This window comes from Delphinapterus leucas, chromosome 19, assembly GCF_059928025.1.
Source record: "Delphinapterus leucas isolate spDelLeu-1000000601 "Yukka" chromosome 19, BTC_Dleu_Yukka2, whole genome shotgun sequence".
Taxonomy (NCBI): Eukaryota; Metazoa; Chordata; class Mammalia; order Artiodactyla; family Monodontidae; genus Delphinapterus; species Delphinapterus leucas.
In genome coordinates this window covers 68,604,252-68,626,650 of record NC_143147.1, presented here as the reverse complement: position 1 = coordinate 68,626,650, position 22,399 = coordinate 68,604,252, and the positions used below count along the sequence as shown (strand labels likewise).

At 47.8% G+C, this 22,399-nt stretch overlaps 2 protein-coding genes across 11 annotated transcripts in view; one reads left to right on the top strand and one right to left on the bottom strand.

Annotated features, from left to right (window-relative positions):
* The window catches only part of ARSG (arylsulfatase G), a 123,371-nt gene that overhangs the window by 15,425 nt on the left and 85,547 nt on the right, over positions 1 to 22,399 (top strand). For 2 of the 3 annotated variants that reach the window (XM_089901726.1, XM_089901724.1), the window contains exon 1: positions 16,586 to 17,183. The exons of the other annotated variant lie outside the window; for it this stretch is intronic. The gene's annotated coding sequence lies outside the window, so the exon portion shown is untranslated. Of the gene's footprint in view, positions 1 to 16,585; positions 17,184 to 22,399 lie in introns of those variants that run through there. 3 annotated transcript variants of the gene reach the window in all.
* SLC16A6 (solute carrier family 16 member 6) lies at positions 898 to 18,518 on the bottom strand. Of its 8 annotated transcripts, XM_089901721.1 has the most exons (7): positions 17,706 to 17,895; positions 12,180 to 12,247; positions 10,808 to 11,046; positions 8,304 to 8,447; positions 7,343 to 7,471; positions 4,273 to 5,088; positions 898 to 3,122 (listed from the first exon to the last, which is right to left on the bottom strand). In XM_089901721.1, exons 3-7 carry the CDS (start codon positions 11,037 to 11,039, stop codon positions 2,872 to 2,874), a joined length of 1,572 nt encoding a protein of 523 aa, XP_089757847.1. In that variant the 5' UTR covers positions 11,040 to 11,046; positions 12,180 to 12,247; positions 17,706 to 17,895; the 3' UTR covers positions 898 to 2,871. The 8 variants fall into 8 exon arrangements, with proteins under 8 accessions (XP_089757847.1, XP_089757844.1, XP_022445505.1 ...); XM_089901718.1 differs by lacking the exons at positions 12,180 to 12,247; positions 17,706 to 17,895 and adding an exon at positions 18,039 to 18,504; XM_022589797.3 differs by lacking the exon at positions 12,180 to 12,247 and having other exon boundaries at positions 17,706 to 17,894.

Below are 22,399 nucleotides of genomic sequence, written 5' to 3'. Positions count from 1 at the left end.
GTTTGATCTTTCCTATCTTTGGCACCTGTGATCTAAGGGTCACTTTGGCCACGATGATCCTTTCCCATCAGTCAGGACAGCTAGTTTACAGTTTTGCTACTGGTGGTACCTGTCTGATCAGTGGGGCCCACAGGCCAAATCCAGTTCACTGCCGACTTTTCTTGACCGCCTGCAAACTAATAATGATTTTTACATTTTTGTGTGGCTGAAAAAAATCAACAATATTTCATAGTGTGTGAAAATTTTATGGAATTCAAATTTCAGTATCCAAAAATAAACTTTTATTGAGACAGCCATGCTCATTCATTTACATTTTGTCTATGGCTGTTTGTGCCCTACAGAGGCAGAGCTGAATAGTTGTGACCAAGCCTGTGTGGCATGCAAAGCCTTAAATAGTTACTATCTGGACCTTTACAGAAAAAGATTTTGCAGACCCCTGGCATGGAAAGTCCGTGCTGTTTACTTACAGGTTAGAGCAGTTCTTAGGCCTGTTCTGTAACTACGTATGGTTAGTCTTAACTATTTTCACTTATTACTTTTGATAGGCTGAGCTATCTCTCTGTGGCCACCAGGATATCATTTCATTCATTTATTTTTTAATGTTTTGCCATGCTGTGTGGCATGTGGGATCTTAGTTCCCCAACCAGAGATCGAACCCGTGCCCCACTGCATTGGGAGTGTGGAGTCTTAACCATTGGACCACCAGGGAAGTCCCCATTCATTTATTTTTCATTTATGAAATAATGATGTTCAACTAACACGTCTTGGAAACGTTTATGTGTCTCTAGTGCAGTTAAAAGATTTTGCACAAAAGCTTTTAAAAACGTTATTTGACATGAATCTTCCTTGAGTTTTTATAACTTTAACTGGATCCAACAATGAACGCCAAGGAGTCAATAAAAAACCGAGTCACTTTCTTTAAATAAAAAAGCCATACATTTATTGCAAATCTAGAAGTACCAGAATGTCACAGAATACAGAACAAATCAGCAATCCTGTTTTCATTTTCTGCCAAATATTTAAAACCTTGATTACTGACATACTGAAACCGGCATACATTTTATTTTCCATGCAATTAACAGAATGGACGTCTTAAGCAGATCGCTCTGAAACCAGATATAAATATTAAGTTGTATTGAACATTCATAGTAAAAAAGACTGTAAAGTGCTGAAGTCATGAAGTCTGCAAAAGTGCCACAAGCTCCAAGTCCTTCTCTGGTAGTGACAGAGATTTGCTACATCCAGCTTGTTCTAGGTGCGTCTGTTTTTGACAGACACGTTGTCATTTCCTCCCCAGCCCCTCCCCAAAGTTTTACAGATTGTCCTATTTCTATGGCTGATCAAACACTGTACAGAAACGTAGCAGGTGGTGATGAACTATGCCACTTTCATTTCAGTGCAGAGAAATATTCAAGCTTGTGTGTACCTGTAACCAAACTAGGCTTGTTATATTTTTTTTCCCCCTGAGTTGTCATAAATTAACAGTAAATGAATAAAGATGGAGCAGCGGTACTGACCATCACCTGTAGAGTGAGATTCAGGACATTATGAGTACGTAGCCAACCTGTTACCCTCATACTTGCCCTTTTACAGAAAAATGTGCACATGAGAAATACTATACATGTAATGTAACTCCAAAAAAAACCCAGTGACCAGTTAACCCGATAACTCTGGTAACGTAGAGCAATCAGGGTTTATATGATATAACTCATGATGGTAAAATAAATGTCTCTGCTGTCCCACGTGAAATACAGAAATGCTTCAACGGTGAGATTAAAAAAAAAAATCAGAAATGCTTCAACAATTCAATGAAATATAATTCTGATCAAAGAAGATCCTCAAGTATTCTTAGGTGATAAAACAAATCATTTAAAAAAGCTAAGGCGATTTGCTACTCATCGTCGTCCCCCCCTTGAAATGACGCACGTTGTCGTTAATCAAACTGAAGAATCCTTAAACTTGGCCTTTTACGAGAGTCACTTTACGAGTTAAGAAGTATTCTTTGAGGCATGTAAAGGATTGCAGAAAGGGGGCAGAAATTCTGCTTATGTCTCAGATTTTCTTTCTTTTGATTTCTTTATTCATTCTAGAATAACTTAATAATAAATAGCGGTTTAAATTAAAGACACTACAATCACATATTTCTGAATAATTAAAAGCAATAGGAAACACATTTTTGAATGCTGTGCTGTGTGTTCTGTATCGAAATGCTTCTGGTAGTGACTGGCCATAAAAAAGTGGTCATCTTCACATTTATGAAGTTCAAGTTACATATATTTTAAAAATTTCCGTTTACTAGCCAAATGTTTGGTCTCAAACTGTACTTCATTTCCATGAACTATGTGGAAAATTCAGAGGCCCTAATTTGTTAATGGAGACCTCAGTATTTTTCAAAGGGTTTTAAACAATTTGTTCATATTTCTGAAAATGAGAAATGTTTTAAATGATGTAAGTTTTTTTTTTTTTTTTTTTTGTAATGGCCAATTTCATTGCAGTGGCCTCGGCCAGATGTCCTTTTCCAAGATAGTAGTTTATCACATGTGAGAGCTCTTAAAACCACTTTGCCAATTCATGTCACTCTTTTAAAACCGGAATGCGAACCCGAGAGTCCTGTGTATCTTCGTATTGCTACTGAATACAGCCAGGGTGATGTACGGAAAGGGTGTTCGGTGGTTTTTGTTTTGGCTTAAAAAACAAGCGAAAAGGAAAACTTACAAGAAAAAAAAGGATGTTGGTAGTGGTGTTCACGCATACATTCCCTTTAGAGTGTAGTCTGGAAAGTGGGTGGGTGGTCCACATCTCTGCTGCCCTGGGTCCCCTGTCCCCCACCCTCTCCAGCCCCCAGGGAGGCTGGTGTGAATGACAAGCGTGTCACACGGGCTCCGTTTTCATAGGAGCTCTGTGCTCAGTCTTCCCCAGGTCCATTTCAAGAAAGTCTTCTGGGATGTCTTGTAAAGCTTTCCCACGGTGACTCTCGGCCTTCCCTTCCCCGGCTTGGGGACGGCGGCACAGCCCCCTTTTACAGGGTCTCACGAGGGCGAGGCACACAGCGGCCACAAGCATCCCAGCCGCGCAGGAGTAGAAGGCTCTGCTGTAGATCTTGCTCTGGTCCACCAGAAGCCCTGCGGGAGCGTCAGCACATTAGCCACAAAGACCCCCCCCCAGGCTCCCCCAAACTCAGCCACTTCTCAGGCTCTTTGCCTTCCTTGTTTTGTCTGTTTTTTGTTTGTTTGTTTTTAAGAAAAAAGCACGTGGAAGGTAGGAGTCTTTTCTAGACGGGAGAGAAGATGTAGACAAACGTACAACCTACTTAGCACCTGAGAAAATTCTGTCACTCAGATGTTCTTTGTGGGCTGATCTGAAACTTGGGAATGGTGAGATGCCCACTCCTTTGGAAAGCTGACATCCTCTCCTAAGAGGAAAGAGCTCTTTTATTTTCACTCGAGTTCACTTCAGGTATCTTTTCACATGGGGTAAGATTTCTAATCACAATAACCTCAAGGACTTATTTCAGGGCTAACATGTAAAACAAAGCCATGTCCTTCCGACAGGGAAATACTCTGTAGTGATTAGTGAAGTGCTCTGCAGAGTGCTGTTCTAGGTTCAGTTCCCTAAAACCCCTCCCTAGACGGGAAGCTGGCTTACAGAAGACCCTTAGTTCTGTTATCCCAAAAGTCAGAGGGTAATGAGGTCAGAAATCCAAGCGTTCCCCGCCCCCGCTGCGAGCATTTTTCAAGGCCAACTGGTAGAAAAAGCCCGTGCAGCTTGGGCTGCAGACCCAGGTTCTAATCCTGACTTGGTCACTGATTTACCATTGGGCTGTACGCTGACATTCTCTGGCTTTCACTTTCCTCATATTTAAGTCAAGAGAGGTGGCTCGGGTAACCTCTATCCCGACACCTCTAAAATTCTCTGCAAGTATAAAAATCAACAGTTTTATTTTCCATTCGACTTGAATAGGAAGCTGGCACTATTAATAAAAGGACAGTATACTACAGGTGGAACCTAAACTGTGACACAGATGAACTCATCTACGAAACAGAAACAGACTCACAGACTTGTGGTTGCCAAGGGGGAGGGGGATGACGGAGGGATGGAGTGGGAGTTTGGGGTTAGCAGGTGCAAACTATTAGATACAGGGTGAATAAACAACAAGCTGCTACTGTAGAGCACAGGGAACTATATTCAATATCCTGGGATAGACCATCGTGGAAAAGTAAAATATTGTAAAAGGATAGCAGACAAGGGTTTTACTTTGTGTATTTAACTTACCTGCAAGTGGCGGTCCAGCCAGTCCTGCGATGCTCTGGAAGAAGACATAGACGCCAGCCGCTGAAGACATCTTCTCGATTCCCACGACGTCGTCCTCAGCGAGCAGCGGGATGTGGGTCCCCGCCACCGTCCCAACCATAATCCCGGAAAATACACTACAGGACATGAGACCCCAGAATTCAGTGGCAAAAGTAAAGGCAAACAGGGACACGGTCAGTAAGACGACACAGATGAGCTCGATGTAGATCTTGCGGATGGGCTCTCTGTTCAGGACCAGCCCAGCCCCGATCCTCCCGAACACTTCTGCGATCGCCATCGCTGATAATAAGAAAGCAGCGCGGTCCCGGTCCAGGCCCAGACTGAGGCCCAAGGGAATGATGTACAAGGACGGGGCGAAGAACCCCAGGGTGACGAAGAGACCAAAAAACGCGTAGCAGATAAAACTTTTCTCTTTCAAAACGGAGAAGTCCAGCAGCGGGGCCTTCTGGCAGCCGGGCTTGGAGCCGGGCTGGCCCAGGATCTGCTGCAGGTCGGCCTTGGGCTCGAGCTCTACTGTCGTGTGACCAGGCACGTTTTTAGGTGAGGTAGTTAGTTCTACTCCTGAGTCAATGGAATCTATCGAGGTGCGGGTTTTCTCGTTCTCAAGCATGTATTGCACTTCTTTCCGACTTTCGTGGGCGGTGGTTTTGGGGGTCCCGGGTCCTCTGATGATGATAGGTCTGAGCAGCGCCCCGCAGACCACGAGGTTGAGCTGCAGGAGACCCACGAAGAGGAGGCTGTACCTCCAGCCGATGGTCTCCTTCAGGGCCGTGATGGCTTGGGTGGGCAGGAGCGAAGGAGAAAGAAAAGCCAAGGTCAGAAACCAACTCAAGACTGGGGGCGGGGGTGGGGGGGAGCGAGAAGAAACGCAGACCAGGAAACAGGTAAACAAAAGTTACTTGGCCGTGCGAATGCGGTCGACAGGCACTACCCTTTTCTTCTAGGTTTTGGGGGCTTTTAGGACTCGAGAAGGAGGAAGGTGCATAAGGATGAGCAGAGATACACATTTTCAGCCCAGGCCTCTGAGAGACCTCTGGTGGGTGCCTTCCGCCAGGCAGAGACTCGAGATGAACCAAGTCCGTGACCCACATCGAGGTTCGGCAGACAGCCGTCTGCGGGCCAAATCCAACCCGCTGCCTGTTACTGGATGATAAACCTTGACTAGAACACAGCCGAGATCATTCTTTAATGTCGTCTACGGCTGCTTCTGTGCTGTCACCACAGAGAGGAGTGGATCCCACAAGGACTTGGCCCGTGACGCCTGAAATATTTCCCCTCTGGCCTCTTCAAGACAGAATTTCCACCCTCTGAGCTAGATCGTTCTCCATCCACTCCTTCAACCCTTAGTAGTAACAGATGAAGGAGAGGATAAACGAAGTATCTAAAAGCTCATAGGATTATCCTGGAATTAAGACAGTTACTGTGTGGATACAGTACGGTCCTGTGCAGTATTGCTACAGTTCTCCGCTTGCTTTGTGGAACGTTCTAACTACCTTCCTGCCAGCCCAGAGGCAGCCTGGAGGGGGGGACTGGGCCCTGGCTGGGGTCCTCTGGGGGTTGGGTGGTGTCAGGCCAAAGGGGGCTTCAGGACCCATAGTTACAAGAGGATAATGCAGGCCCCACGAGACCTTCAGGAATTTCCGTCATCATCCCACAGAGGTGAAATGATGTTCATTAGAATTTCATTTCACTAGATTCTCATTCTCTGAGAGCTGACGGTCAGGTATAAGAGACATGGTAAGTTGGTTCCCGAGAAAGAAGATCAGCTTAGCAAGACAGCCCCGAATTCCAGGGCACGGGGTCTCCATTTACTGTCGTAGCATGCTTTGCTCACACCTCTTCTCCCCCTGTTAATATGGGAAACTCAGAATTGCAAAATCTTTCAGGCTTGGGTATTTCAAAGTGCTTGACCCTCCTCTGGCAATGATCGGTCTGCTCTTCTTTGCTCCAACTCAGCATTCCTCGAGTGCCTGCCTACCAGGTGCCAGGGATGGGCTAGGGAACAAAGCCAACCAAGATGCAGTTTCTACCTTCAGGGCGTTCACAGGCCACTGATTCTCCCCTCAGTGTTTTGTTCTGAAAAATTTCAAACGGACAGAAAAGTGCGAAGAATGATACCTATCTGCCTGCCCACACTTCAGCAAATTTCAACAGCTAACATTTTTCTCTGTCTGCCTATTTATAGGCAAGCATACATTAATTTTTCTGAACTATCTGAAAAGCTTCAGATAAGACACGTCACCCCTAAATACTACTACATGTATCTCCTTTGAACAAATCCGCCATGATCCACTGACACATTCACCAAGAAATGGCAGAGTAAGAGGTTAATCTAAGTCTCTAAGGTGATTTGTCTACCACTGGCTACTGAAATTCACAGGTTCTCGTTAAGACAGGGAAATAAACCAGGGATAAAAATCTCCCTGTGAGGGCTTCCCTGGTGGCGCAATGGTTGGGGGTCCACCTGCCCATGCAGGGGACGCGGGTTCGTGCCCCGGTCCAGGAAGATCCCACGTGCCACGGGGCGGCTGGGCCTGTGAGCCATGGCCACTGAGCCTGTGCTCCGCAACGGGAGAGGGCCACAACAGTGAGAGGCCCGCGTACCGCAAAAAAAAAAAAAAAAACTCCCTGTGAGATTATCCACACACCATTCACGAAAGGGACTTTACTAGCACAGTTTAAATCCGCATTGAATATGGCTCTTTTGACCAAGGAGAGAAATAGAATAATAGGAACAATCCGAAATCATTAAATCATGTATTTTGGAATGGCTGTTTCAAGCCTTACCACTGAATATGTGCCATTGTATATTCCTATTTATGTAAACTTGGACCAGTATGAAAATGTTTGAATTCCTAAAATCGGGGTTAGGGAAGACAGATCCTGAAACTGTGCTGGAGAAGAGAAGACAATTAACCTCTCCTTCTGCACGCAGTCGAAGCTGTCAGTCTATTAACTGACGGTTGGCAAGAGTCAGTGTAGCAAGAAGAGCTAGTTCACGTGAACACGTAGACTGTAGTTGTCCACTTACCTGGTGCAAAAGCAAACATAGCGAAACATTCTCCTGTAGAAGCAACAGCCGTGACCACAGAGCGTCTTCTGTCAAAGTACTGTGACAGAATGGTGACAGTTGGGAGAAAGCTAAAGCAGTATCCCAGACCTGTGATGGAAAGTCAAAAACGATAGAAAGGACCACATCCTCATTGATGCCAGAAGAATGCATTCAAAGATCTGGGGGTTTTGTGTTCATATTTAAAATGATAAGTTCTGGGAGCCCAGAAATTCATTCTGGAAAATAGTGCTGTAGCAAAAAAAAAACAAAACAGGTTTCGTCAGAGGTCTGGAGAAACTGCAAGAGCTGTTTTGGAAAGCTAGGAGTTAAAAAAAAAAACCTGTTCTCTGGTTTTTTTCCGTACTTTTCTGCAATGTTTTTCCCCCCAATTTATATAATCCACAGTGGACAGAACTCTTATCGAATATAGTTTTTATTTAAGACTTCTATTTGGAAATAAATGAGTTTTGGTATGTGTAGAAACATATGAAAAGATTTAAAGTGTTTTGAAAGGGAAAAATTTTTCTCAGACCCCGAAGAATAAGTCCGGCACAGACCCTCCCCTACAGCTCAGGGTCCTCACAGCCTGACTTGGGAAATCTCAGCTAAAGAAACGCAAACGTTGTGAAAATGATGTCTTTGGGCTGCAAACTATCACAAAAGAGAAGTTCTCTTTCTCATTGGTAAATATTAAAAAAAAAAAAAAATCAGACAAAAAGTCTTGGGCATTGATTGAGGAGAGGTTCCCAGGGGAACACCCTGGAGCCCATACAGACCAGTTCAAAACCACTGATCTGGGACATTATTAATTTTAAAGAAAAGAGAGAAAGGGAGAAAGAAACACACTTTGGATTTGATTCCCTACCCGCCCCCCCTCCCCCCGGCATTGTTCTAGAAGCTAAGTCTCTGGAGAATGAGCGAGCCCAGGAGAAGCACTTACCAGAGATGATGCCGATGGCAATGTACATGTGGTAGACCTTCTGTGAGAAGGAGGCGATCACCATGCCCACGCTGACCAGCAGCCCCCCGACCATCACCACCAGACGGTGTCCAAACCCAATGCTCAGGACGGTGGACACAGGAGCTGCAGCAAGAGCAAAACAGGGTCTCAGCTCCCAGAGGCGAAAAAGCCTTAGCCTCCCTAGGACTCCTTCTTTTAAAAATTTTTTTAGCATCTTTATTGGAGTTTAATTGCTTTACAATGGTGTGTTAGTTTCTGCTGTATAACAGAGTGAATCAGCTCTACATATACCCTAAGATTCCGTCTTGTTTAATTTTACGTTTTCTAACGTTTAGTGAAGTGTAGTTGGTTTACCACGTTGTGTTAGTTTCAGGCGTACGGCCGAGTGATTCAGTGATACGTACATGTATATACACTCGTGTTTTAAAACTATTCTTTTCCCGTACGGTTTATCCCAGGATGTAGAATGCAGTTCCCTGTGCTACACAGTGGGGCCTTGGTGTTTCTCCATCCGGTATACACTCACTGGCACCTGCTCACCCCATCCACCCACCCCATCCCTCTCCCTCCCCCTCCCCCTCGGGAACCACACATTTGTTCTCTGTGTACGTGAGTCTGTGGTAAGATTCCATCTTTTAAGCCTTTAACATGGAGGTGATGATGTAAGATACAGTATACATTTTGTGCAATGGTTCCTTAAGTCAGTTCAGGACTTATTTTACTATTTGCACAAGCTGGACAATATATTTTGGGGGCTTCTTGAAGAGAAATCAAGAGTCATAGTATAAAACATATCTTTTGTCTCCGATGAAAGATTTTGACTCACCAGGAGCCCCTATAAAATTGGATATGCATTAAATTTGTTATTCTGTAATAAAAATGGGCTTTTCCTATGATTGTACGAGGCACTTTTTTTTTTTTTTTTCTATACTCACTGCTTTGGATTCTTTTTTAAAAGGCTCCGGTTAGGGTCAAATTCCAGCTAAGTTCCATTTGACTTTTTTGCAAATGGTATGAAAGTATGGTGAATTCTGTTATGCATACCAAAAGGAGGCTAGCTATGGGACAGATAGTTCAAAGTGGCTGATGAATTACAGTTGGCGTAGCTTCTGTGCTCTGAATCCTCTGGGACATTTAAATCTGGAAGATGAGCTTCCTAGTTAGATGCTACTTAGGCTCCCACTGATACCGCCTTGAGTACAATGAGATAAGGGAACCCTCCAGAGTTGGGGGGAGGAAGAACAACATCGTACATGCTGGATAGAAAGAGCTAAAAAAGGAGTAAATTTTGTTGGGGTTGGTGCATACCTATTATGTGAGTTGAATGTAAACTAATATATTAATATAGCAAATAATGGAATCACTAGGATCATTTTTAGGCAGTGTGTAGACTCAAGGCATTAATGACTGGAATAACAGCATGAAGAACAATTATCTTCTGGTATAATAGTATTAGCTGGAAACTTCTTGTTGACTATATTATCTTTGGTTAGAAAACGGCTAAAAGTTCAGCTTTGGGATTTTCGTTTTATTTTGGTTACCAAATGTAAAATTTTGGTTCTAATTCATGTAAGTTATCTTTCCAAGAAAGTAAACATCCTGCCAATTAAGAAATTAAGTATCTTAATACTCAAACCGGAACTAGAAGTACTTCCATGAACCGTGTAGGAGAGGGTATCAGGGCTAACGGGAGAAATTCTGACTTTACTCGGTAGCAAAGAACAATGGAGCTACCTTTGTGAGACAGTATAGGGCTGAAAACTAAGTACCTTTAAAGACAGGCTTAGAAAACTTCAGAGGCAATGGTTCCGTGACAGGATATTAGGGTAAAGTTAGGGAAGCTGAAGTTCAGCCCCGTTAACTGTCCGCGGTAAGTTCAACGGCCTTGCTTTCTCAGACGACCCTGGCGCGGCCCCTGACAGATGGATGAACAGTCATGAGACCTCAGAGATGTGCTGAATTAGGTCTGAATGGGACCAAGTGAAAATGAGTATGTAAGGAATTATACTACAGTCCCATTCATCTGATGCTGTTGGATCTGGGAGCTGGGCAGACCGATTAGCCAGTGAAGTCCTTTAGGGAAACAGGTGTTTGGAATTCAGAATATCCTCTCTGGGCAATATGGGTAGTTTTCCCATATACCCTTTTACACCTTCCTTCTTTCTCCTTCATGTAGTCACATTTTCATGTTCCCAACCTGTTTCCTCAGCATGTTTTTACGAGACCAGGACCCAGGATGCCAAGAACTTTTAATGCTTCTTTAGGAAATGACCACATTCCCATTGAACCGGGGTTTGCTATTGTCCTCAAAATAATCTGCAGTATCCTAAGAGAGTGCATACAGTAGGCGTTTAATACGTGTGCATTAAATGAAGGCAGTCAAGTCTGGCAAGTAGACTTTTTCCTTCAGCGCCTCTTACATAATTAGGCAGACTGAAAGAGGCATATGCTTATGTAGCGCTTAAGCTGGAAGATGTACTAACCTGTAAATGTTAAGACAAACACACAAATGGATATTATCCATGAGATCCTGCTATTGGATTCATCAAAACTGTCCATTAAGTCATTGAAGAAGACACCAAATGACTTGATGATGCCATAGGTGAAGACTTCAACGAAGAAAAAAGAAACAGCTACCACCCAGCCCCATCCTCCATCAGGCACTTGAGTATAAACATTGGCTCTGGAACAAAGCTGTGATTTCTTTTGGGTCATTCTTAATCTAAAAGAAAAAGTTAAAAAAAAAAAAATTAGACCAGCAATGGCATGAGGGTGGACGATTCTAACACTCAACAGATAAGAACTACTCACTACATTTCTTAGGTTGATGAATATTTAAATCATGTGAGGTTAGTATGAAGTCTCTGAAGAATAGTATCTATCTATCTATACATCTATGTCATCTTTTATCTCTCATCACATTTATATCTATCGTTATCTGTCTCTGTCATCTATCATCTATCCGTCTTATCTATCTAATGAACTATATGGAGCCGCGAAAGATTTTGGGAAGGCAGACTTCCAAGCTATGGCAGTTAAATGGAAAAACTAACCAAAAAAAACATAAAGAGCCTGGGCAGAATATTTAGAGGCACTTTGGAGGACAAAGAATGGCCACCAGACCAAGGATCAGTGGAGACCTTGAACCTGAAGACAAGTTAGGTAAAGGAAGACTGAATTGACTGTAAGGAATGTGGATCAGAAATGAAGCCTCGGCAAAGAGAGGCTCAGAGGCCACTTTGCAGGGGCAGCTAAGTGCTGGAGAAATCCTGCATCTCTGCTTGGTGCCCCTGGTCATTCAGACCATCCTACCTCCTACTCAGCAACATTCTGATTATGGTCTGGGGTCCCATATGGCTGTACCTATGTGAACGGAATGTGACTGCAAATTAAAATTTGGGGATTCTGTCTTCTTGGTGTTGGTTTAGCATGAATGAGGTCCTCAAAGTCGGTCGCCACGTGGTGTATGAGAAATGGAATTTTTCCACGCAGGACCAGTACTCTAGGATATAGTGACCAAATACGGCACTACCAATTTGTGGGGTCTGGACAGCCAGGGAACTTAAACCAAATTACTCCTGACCTTGCTATGCTTTTCCATTCAGGTTGCAACAAACATCAGAACATCAGATCCCTGTGCCGTATCACCACTAAGGGGAAACTATATTTAACACTGGAGGCAGGGTCGTTTAAGTCTTCCGCGGCAGGCTCGAGCACATAAAACGCAGACATTTTCAAAACCTCTGCAATTACATACACTTTGAAACAGTCATGTGTGTTTTTAACCCAACTAAAAATTAATACCTATAAATAACAAATGAGTCTGTGGTCTGTGCGCTCTTAATGGCAACGCACCTTGAGTTTAAGAATTCTCTGTAACTATGCAGTTGTAGCCAGGTGAATTTTCAGGATGCGTGCATGGCCTAGCCGCGAGTTGTCACGTTCACATACGAAGGCAGGTTTTATTGAAAATGGAGAGCAATTGAGAAATAACAGGACAAAACCTCATCTAGACAGTAGACTTCCCAGTTTCTGCTACGGGAATCCAGTATTCGGAATTTGCTCTGAGACTCTTACAAAGCAGCAAATCTGACCTAATTTCATATTGTTCAGCCTATTGATAGCATGGTAGCCTAGTACTCTGAAAGGACTATATACCCACTTATTACTCTCTTACTGTTGGCTATTTGGTTGCATAAATAGGGCATAAGATGCTTTAAGACGCTGTGCTCCCTGCAGCAAAGGCCTCTGCATTTTGATGTGTGTCAATGTGGCATGCCTGAGAGCTGAGGGCAAAGGTGGGAAGAGCACTTAAGCGGCTCTGGGTGTAGGGTTAACAATTACAGACCAGTTTGTCATTCATGTTCCCAACATGGAAAGCAGCTGATTTAACATGGGAACCCCGAGCCCTCCAGCAGCTGAGGTTTTCCCAAGTCCCCCTCCTCCGTTAAGACTTTCAAAGTCTGCTCCCAAGATGAGGCACCTGGGGCAGAGGAGCTGACAACGGTAGTGGGCTTAAGATTGAGAAGGAAAAAAAAAAAAAAGTACATGCCAGTGTTGGCTTTGGAACCGTGTTCAGCCCTAGGGAGCGGGGTAGGAGGGAAGGAGGGGCAGTGCGGGGGGGAGTCCACAGCTCAGGTCCCCCTCCCGTCTCGCCCCCCCTACTGGGCCACTCCTTTGAGCTTCGCCTTGGAAGCCCGAGACTCCTTTACTGGTCTTTCAACTGTCTGGTATGATTAATCTTTCTGAAATGCCTCATCGTCATGACATTTTTCTGCTCGGACTTTTTCAGTGGCTTTCCTCTTTCTGAAGGACAAAATCCAGGAGATCAGCTTGACTTTAAGTCCTTCCTAATTGGAAGCCCCTGCCCCCCACGGATCTCAGCAGCCTTAGTTCTTCCTGTTCTGTTGCTTGACTCCCCAGCCACCTTGCCTGTGGCGCGCCCCTTCCCCAGGCTGGAGGCCCCCCTACAGCTGGCGCCGCAAGGGCCCGCTTCATCACATCCTCCTGCCGCATAAGGCTTCCTCTGATCCACTCGACCTAAGGAGCTCTCTTCACCTGACAGGCGCCCTTTAATAATGGGCTACTGTCTACTTGTATGCATTTACCTTATTTGCTCAGTTAAATTGTAAGCTCACGGAAAACAAATCTGGGGCCTATTTCTCTTTGCATCCCTTCCCCCGCCCAGGTACCTTGCACACAGCTTTAATTAATTCTTTCCAACAAAGTAACTGCTGGGTGCCAGGGCCTATGCTAGGGGCGACAGTGACAATACAGAGATGGCCTCTGCCTCCACGGATGAGATTGTTTGTTGGTGATAATGATAAGGGACCTTAAGACTGAAATCCCATCACACCTTAAAACCATTCAGCCACGTCCTCCCGGAGCTCAGGACATTTCTGACAAGCAGTGGCGACTAAGTCCAAGGCCACGTTGGCACGAAGGGTGCCCATAAGATCTTAGCATTTTAAGAGAGGGCTCGGGGCCAACTTGAATAAAAACACATTGGGCTAAAATGGATAAAGGCCCCAGAGAGACAAACAGAAGCCCTCTCTAGCCTAAAAGCACTGCAGGACCAAGGTGCAGAACCTTTTGGTTGGGTTGCATTTCAGAGGGTCAAGACTAGACTGCAGTTTTTGTAGAAAGACGAGGTTACCTACTATGGGAAGGCTCTGGGCGAGGCCAGCGCTTCAGTTCTGGTGATGGGTGCCCATCTCTCTCTTTCTTTGCCTGTTGCCGTTGGTGGTTTGAATGTGCAAGATGGGTGGGGCTGGAGGCCCCGGGGTGGGTGGAGTTAGAATTACAGAATGTTACAACCAAAATGGGATTTGGAGCCCATCTGGGTCCATCTCCTCTTTGTAAAATCCCACTCATTTTGCAAAATGGGGAAGCCGACCCCCAGAGAGGGGAAGGGACTGGACCGAAATGGTCCAGCATCTGATCTCCTGTCTCCCCGGGGCCCCGCTGTATCAGGATGCAGAACAGCATTCTGAAGGCCAGGGAGGGGGCGTTTCCTGTAGAGGTTGTGAGGACTCTTTCACCGCGTCACTGTGTGACCTGGAGAAAGTCACTGCACCTCTCTGGGCCAGAGTGCCTCACTCGTCAAATAAGAGGTTGGCTTTGGGAACCCTTAAAGCTCCCCCAGCTTTGGCAGCTGACACTTCTGTTATTCAGCACTGAGTTCTCAACCACCTGATTGCTCAGGTGAAACCTAGTGGCCCAAGGCGACCTGGGAGCCGGGAGGAAAGTGCAAGTGCCAGATGGTTCTTACAGACGTGGGTGTAAAGGAGCCGGACGTTGGCTACATCTGATCTAGGACAGTCGGCTCGAAGACGGCGGCTGTCCGACTGCTTTCCTTCTGTTTACTCTCTGAGCTCCTTCTGGGTGTTCAATTCCTTTGTTTCTTTAAACTTTACATCTGGGCTACTCCCCTGAAGCTAGATCCAAATATAACTCTCACCTGCATTCTTAGGTTTGGGGAGGACAGCTTTTTTATTGTTTTCCTGGGATCATCGTAAAAGAAAGATGACACCCCAGAACCCACTGATACTCCCAAGTTTACGCCTTCATCATCCTAAAGCATCCTATGCCCTGGTATATTGAGCTTTGAAGATCACAGTGCAGAATGATAATAGAATAACCTGGTTTCTGTAACATACGGTTGAGGACGCCTTGCACACAGGGCAGTCGGCAGCTCTTTCCAGACCCAGTGCCTGGCCGTGTGCCTGGCACATAGTATGTGCTCAATAAAAGTTCACTAAACAAAGCATGCGTCTTGGGGCACTCCTGAAGCAATGCACGGCTCTAGCCTCCTAAAGCCCAGTCATCAAGTGAGGAAGTCTCTGCTTGCATAATCAATCCTTCCCCTGGACTCTTTCCTTTCTACCATCCCCTCAGCAGGACGACTGGCTTAACAAACGGGTTGGCCTCTACAAACGAAAGAGAGAAAGAAAGGCCTGTGGCTTCAAAGGCTCTAAGGATTCCAGAACATGGAAATAATGTTTTGGTTTTACGGGCATGTGAATTTCTCTGATGGGATGGGATGGGATATTCGCTTACTGTGTGGGGGATAGAGCCGAGCGAGGAGCGACCCCACGGCCTTGGGAGAATCACCTTGCTCCTTGATTTTCAGTGTCAAGAGGTGAACAAGGGAGTTGAACTAGACGGAGGCGATCTCAGATCTCTTCCTGCCCTAAAAATCTACATTTCTCTGATGGCCTTTGACCCCCACTTGCTCCAAGTTACCCTTTCATCTTTCTCAATTAATTTTTGAGTCCTTTGACGCAAGGTCCACAGGTCTGTCTCTGTGAGGCCCTCGTGCGTTATTTGTTGAATTTCTATTTACCATTAACTGGCCGCATGCTCATGGGGAAATGACTTTGTTCCTAAGTTTCATCCTCTAAAAGCAGGGGTGAGACACAGAGGTCTGGAGGGTAAAATGCTACGATTCTGAACGGGGGTTCCTGGCAGCCATGTCGCCTTCCTCCAAATGTTCTCCCAAAGGAAGCAGAACGGACAAAATGCACTGGGTGGTTTGGAGTAATTTCCTGTGAGCATTTGGTTGTCTAATCTTAAATAAATGAGAATTCTGCCAAGGCTTGGAAATCTGCTATAGCTGGGACTCTCAACTGCGATTTGACTTCTTGAGAAAAGCTGTCCCCTGGAGGCATGAAGAATGCAAAATATTGGACTATGATAGACCATCAGGGTGCCAGTCCAGGGTCAGATCAGAGCAAAGTTCAAAATGCAGGCTCTGGATGGGCAGCGGTGGCAGCTGCTGGTGTGGCTGGTGTGAACAAAGCCTCAGCGAGCCACTGCCAATCTCCATTCTTCTTAAAGGCGTAGCCTGGAGAACAGCTTTTGACAAGTTGTTTCCAGCCCTAGTTGTCAAAACCAGTCTGTATTTAGGTGAGGCTCACTTCAATTCTCTATTTTAAAAAAAAACAACAAAACCCCCAAACCTAACCTGGACGGCAGCCTCAGCTGCTCTGAATCCCTGGAGAGCACCGATTCACCCCCTTTTACAAGATCGTGATGTAGAATACTATCCCCTAATTTAAGTGTCGTCCTCAGGAGTTCCACCGAGGAAAGTCCTTTTTGGGAAACCACAGAAGGAAAACTCAGGGTTGGTGGTTCTCATAGAGAAGGAGCTTTTCCACTTGGCTGCACTGTTTATTTACATACTGGAACTATCTTGGACACTCTTAATGAGGAGAAGAGGTATTTCTGTATCCACCAGGCAGGCAGGAGGTATTATTGATCGCCCCCCCCCCCATGACAGGGACTGGTGCTTGGACATGGGGAGATGCATCACTTAGAGATCTCTGCATAGCACTTGGGACTGTTTTTGCAAACAAGACCCTCCACCCAATCCACTTAGTATGCTTTGCAAAATAGTAAGATTACCGAGAAATCCCATTCCCAAGGTAGAAACCGTCTCCTTTGAGAAAGAGCTGGCACGGTGTGTCTATAACTGCAAACAAAACCAGCTTCCAGGATGACAAGGTGTCATTGCTTGCTCTTCCCCGGTTGGCTCCGGGGAGCTTTTCTCTAAGACTGACGCCCCCCGTGTTTGGTGACATGTTACATGCCACCTAACAAACTTCTATCATCTGTCTGTGGTAGAGTGTGGCGGTCTGGTTTAAACAAGAAAAAAAAAGAAGCAGAAGGAAATAACCCATTTCCTCTGCAAAACCATCCTCCCTGGCTACAGCGCCGCTCAGCTACCCGGGCGCTTTCCCGTGGTTGGCAGCCCTGGGAACCTTGGAAGTTGAGCGGGACCAGCTGACAGCCCTGACGGTCAAGGTGGACGAGCTGCTCTCGGCGGGGACATGCCTGCCTCCCCGTCGGCCGCCCCGGGTGCGTGTGTCAGGCGGGGGGAGGCCGGGAACCCCGCTTTCCCTGGCGCTGTCTGCGGGGCCGCCCTGCGCGCGCGCGCGAGCCTGGGGACGGTACCTCTGACATTTCGCTCCTGTGACGCGCGGGCAACTTCATGCGGAAAATCCGTGCAGGGAGCTCAGCGCGGCGCCCCCCTCGCCCTACAGCCTGGGGGCCCTCACCTGGGCCGGGGGACACCCAAAGGCCAAACCTGCCTTTAGGTGTTTTCCGGACACCGACTGTACCCGGGCCACCGACAGGCAACTCTCGGCTGCCCGAAACGGTGAGAGCGCGCCATCCCGGTGGCCCCGGGCATTCCCAACTGTCAGAGAAGATTTGGGGGAATAACCTCTCCAAAATGTTAAGCAGTTAAGTGGTTTCCTCTTCCTCCCTCCAGCCTCCCCCACCACCAGCCCCCAAAAGCTCCCAACATAGCTTAAGAAAAAACCCACCCACACCCCACCATCAAACTTTTAAACATGTAAAATGATAAAACCAACTCACCAAGTTAGAAGGGAAGAGAATAAACCCCAAAAGGCTCCCAATAAGGCGGAGGCCAGGCCGCCCCCTCCTTATAAGCCGCTCGGGAACACGAGAGAGGATTAACCCCTTAGGGCGTGGGCCCGAGCCTAGGGCAAGTTGGCTCCGGCGGGCGAGCCCCGGGCGCCCGCCCCGCCGCGCCCGGCTCCGGCCCCCCGCCCGCTCCCGCGCCTCGGGCCCCCGCGCCGCGCCCCCCGCCCCCCTCCCCGCCGCCCGCGCCGCGCCGCGCCGCGCCGAGCCGTGCGTGCCGCCGCCCGCGCCCCGGCCCCGCGTCGCTGCCTATCGCTTATCCTATACCGGCTGCAGCCGGTCTCCGCCGGCCTCGGGGGCGCGCCGCCGACCATGTGCTGCGAGCGCGGAGCGCCGCCAAGGAGGGGGCCGGCCCGGCGTGCGCGCGCCGGCCCACGTGGACGAGGCCGTGCCGGGCCCGCGCCCGCCCAGGGCCGGGGCCGTGGGTCACGGAAGGTAACGGCGTCGCCGTGCCAGACCCCAGACCGGCCGTGGGGTCCCGCGGGGCCGCCCCCCACCCGCCCCGGCCCCGCGCATCCTGGCGCGCCTGGCCCGACCGGACCCCGGCGCTCGGCCGCACTGTAAGCGGGGCGCGCCGGCACCCACTCTGCGGACACGTTCGGCCGGACGTGCGGGGTCCCCGGGCCGCCTCCCTTCCCGCCGGCCCCGCCCGCGCCCGGAGGGCTTGGGCTCCCGGCTGCGGCGGCTCCGCGCCCGCCCCGGGCAGAACAGGTTCCTTCCAGTTCGGGTGTGAGCTGCGCGCGCGGCGCCGCGGACCCCGAGTTCGTCCTCTCATGCCCGCTTCCCCCGATTTCGTCAACTCGCGCACCCCAGCGGTTCCCCTGGGGGGGCGGTGTGCGGGCCCCCGGAAGCTCGCGGCCGGCCGTCACGGGCGCTTTGCTTTCCCCCCTTTGCTGCAGAAGCGACAGCATCGCGTTGCGCGCGAGGGATGTGGGCGAGCAGCCGGGCTGAGTCAGCATCCCCGGCCCGGGGCGCGCGCGCATCCTCCCCGCCAAGCGGGAGGCGACGTCCACACAGGTGCCAGGCCGCAGAACTCGCGGGGAGCTCCGGTGGGCGAGGGACCCGGACGTCGAGGGGTTGCGTGCCCCTCATCCCTGAGTCCCGGACCCCAGGGTCACAGGGGGCTCAGCAGATGATGCTCGGGAACCTCAGTAAGGAGCTCGTCACGGGGACAAAGCCGTGTGTTGGGTCCCAGGCGTTTCGGAGCCCGCGGGGGCACAGACTCGGCCGCCTGGTGTCCACCTCACGTCCCCAGAGCCTCTTTGAGAACTGCTCGGAAGCAGAATGCCTTATTCTCCGCGTCCCCCTGCCGACTCTGGCACCAGCCGCTCCCTGCATTGGGTTCGCAGAATGTGCTTCTGATGTGAGAAACTCGGGAGAGCCTACTTTGGGGGTGCGTGTACCTAGGGTCGCCACCGGGAGGAGTCGGCGGTCTGAATCGTAATAAAAAGCCCTTTGCGGTCGCTGCCTGATTTCTCCCGTGATTTTGGCATCGGGTCTACTGGGTTAAGTGCCATTTTGTGCTGTTAACAAGCTCTGGCGTGGGTTCGGGGAGCAGGTGTGTTGGCGCAGAGTGCCTGCTTACGACCGGGACGGTACAGCCGGGGGCCACTGATGAGCTTCGCAACTTTGCCCGAGTGACCTAGCTTCCTGGGGACAATCATGATATTCCCAGAATCAAAGGATCTAATTGATGATGCCGGTGAAGGACGGATCACAGCGACTGGCGTTATGTATGGTACGCCCTCACTAGCCAGTAGCTCTTACTGTTACTGCTGTTTGTGGCTTTCCAAGTCCAACAGCTGACTGCAGCACACATCCTGCACGCGGTCCTTTTTCGAGCTGTTCTTCCAGGACTCCACACGTTATGAAATTTAGAATGTGACTTTAACCACCGGCATGAAAGCACTTGATGCTAAAATAGGAATGCCTGTAAATATAGTTTAGGACCTTACGGTGCCTTGGGACCTGTCCCTGCTGAGTGTGGAAATGTCATATTTAACATGACACAGCACATACTGTGTTGAGACCTGCTTAGGAACCTAGGGGTGCAGCCCATTAACTATAGCTGAGTGACTCCAAGCAAGTCACCAAAGATCTTGGTGCTTCAGCTTCTTGGTTTTAAAAATTAGGCAAATAATGCAGAAAGCCCTAGGGGTGAATGAACGTTTGGGAAGGTCACATCTGAGTGTATGACCAGGTGAGATGGCTAGCTGTTGGAGGAGCATATGACTGTAATGATGATAACAATAATAATGTAATGCTATTTTGTTAATATTAATTATACCTATTAGTATTTTTTTTTCACTTTTGCTTTGTTCCCTGTATTAGGTGTGGTTCATGTGATCTAATTTTAAGCCCATCAGCAACCTTCTACAGTTGACACTCATCTCCATTTTACAGATGAGAAAAGTTGAGGCACAGAGCACGGAAGGGATTTTCCCCAAGGTTTAGACACACTGGCTCTTTTTGCAACTGAGAGCGCTTCCAAGTATAACATTTGCCACCTGTGCTCGGATAACAGCAAAAGGTGTCCGGAAACCCAACCCCTGTCCAGTCTTGCCAGCCACAAACTGGTGACATTTGCCCACCATGATTAGAGGCTGGCTTCACCTTGTTCCCTGAATCCTAGTGAGACCAAGTGTGAAAACCCCTGTTTTTCTCTCTCTTCCAGGGAAAGCAAAGGAGGGAAAGCACTGCATTACCATGCTAATCAATTACCCCCCCCCAAAAAAAAAAGAAAAACAAAACTAACTCTGTTTAGTTCTAAATATGAACAAAAGGACCTTTAGAACCTGGAGTACAGAACCAGAAAAATCAGGAAATTAAGTTCAGGGTTCAGCGCCCCTCTTAGCCTCTTCTGTTGTGTCTGTTGCAACCCAAGTGGCGGCAGAGCCCCTAGGGCCCTTCGTTTACAGGGGGCAAGGCTATAATGATGCCTTTAGAAAGTCCCACAACATCTCTGGAAATGCATTGGCTCCCGAGAGCTGTCCCCACTGCTGTCTCTTTTCTAGCCCTCCTGTTTTGGCTCATTTGCATGAGAACAGATTCCTTTGTGCAGACTTGGCCTGCTGGGTCTCTGTCGACATTCCGAGTCCTTCTAGTCTGCATGTTGGGTTGCTAGGCAGATATGACCCTGGCTTGCAAATAAGCTCCCTGCATTTACCAGCCCGTGAGAACTTCAACTTGGGCTAAGTAGACTGAAAGGAATCTTGTCTGGAGCTCAGGGAAGTATAAGCCCGCTTCTAAGGGCTGGGTCTTGAGAGCAGCCAAGGAAGAGGGGGAGCCCTGGAGGGGCTCGTAGGGAGGCCTGGACAGCCTGCCCACCGCCCGCTCTCCTCCTTCCCTGTCTCGGCACCTCGTGCCTGTCTTACCATGAGTATTCGATGAACCCAAACTCTCGCTTTAAAACGTTAATATCTGTTTCTCCGGACAGCACGGAACTTCACAGACTCTTCCCTCTAGGAATCCTGACTCTCGAGGTGGAGGTGCTGGGTTTATCTTGAGGTTTACAGGATTTCCCCCAACCCTGACATCTGATGGTTTGAGGGAAACAGAAATGCATGTTTTGGGGAGAATTTGAAGATTTCCCAATGGGAAGATCTGTTCTGAGGCACAGTTTGGGGGGAATCACTTTTCAGAACATCAGCTCTTTCCTGAAGCTGATTTGTCTGAGAATCCAGCATGGGGCAGGCCCGTTGTTCCTTTATTCCTGCCTGGTGGGCCTTCTCTTGCTTAGTCAGAGCCAAGATCTCACTAGGGTGCCCTGCTCTAGCTGTAAACACCTCTGGGGGGAAGGTCAAAATATTATGTCAGGGAAAGCTCCTTTCTTCAAGTCAATATGTCCCATCTCCCAAGTGCATCTTGTTAAAGATGCATTTCCAAGAAAGTTACCTTGTGCTTAATAATAATTTGTCAAAATTGATAATATATGTTGTTTGATTCTGAACAATTACTTACAGTAGTAGGGATAGTGGCTCGACCCAGAAGGGATTTTTTTTTTTTTTTTTACACTTGGAGCAAAGCATAAGCAATTAAATTTCAATTTCTACACAAAGTCTGTGTTCCGGAAAAGTAGGATAAGGTAATTCACTACTTCTGAACATAAAGGTCTAGTATATTGAGATAGAATGGAAATACAGTTTTGAAAAAAAAGAGAGAGAGATAATAGAAAATTTCCAACCTAATGAGAACTCTTCTCAAGTAATTTTTGAATGAATGATGGTGGGAATTCCCTGACGGTCCAGTGGTTAGGACTCGGCGCTTTCACTGCTGGGGCCTGGATTCAGTCCCTGGTCAGGGAACTAAGATCCTGCAGTTGCTCTGGTGTTTATATGACATGGGATACATTGAAAAGCGTGGTTTAATCGTTTTGTTGTAAAAGTCAACATTTATGGATACGATTGAAGTGACAACTTTTGCAGCTATTTAGAATTGTGGTGAAGCAATGAAGGTAACTTAACCCTGTGTGAGGGTTTTAGGGGCTGAATGTTTGTGCCCCTCACCATTCAGATGTTGAAGCCCTTCCCCCTCCCCCTCCCCCCTCCCCCCTGCAATGTGACAGTATCTGGAGATGGGGCCTTTGGGAGGAATTAGGGTTAGATAGGTCATGAGGGTGGGGCCCATAT

Excerpts from the sequence above, each read along its gene's own strand:
- SLC16A6 (XM_022589796.3), bottom strand. The coding sequence starts at position 16,906 with ATGTCACCAAACACGGGGGGCGTCAGTCTTAGAGAAAAGCTCCCCGGA. Across the intron at positions 7,472-8,303 it reads TGCCATCGGCATCATCTCTG|GTCTGGGATACTGCTTTAGC; the intron begins GTAAGTGCTTCT and ends TTTCCATCACAG. Across the intron at positions 5,089-7,342 it reads TATGTTTGCTTTTGCACCAG|CCATCACGGCCCTGAAGGAG; the intron begins GTAAGTGGACAA and ends TGCCCACCCAAG.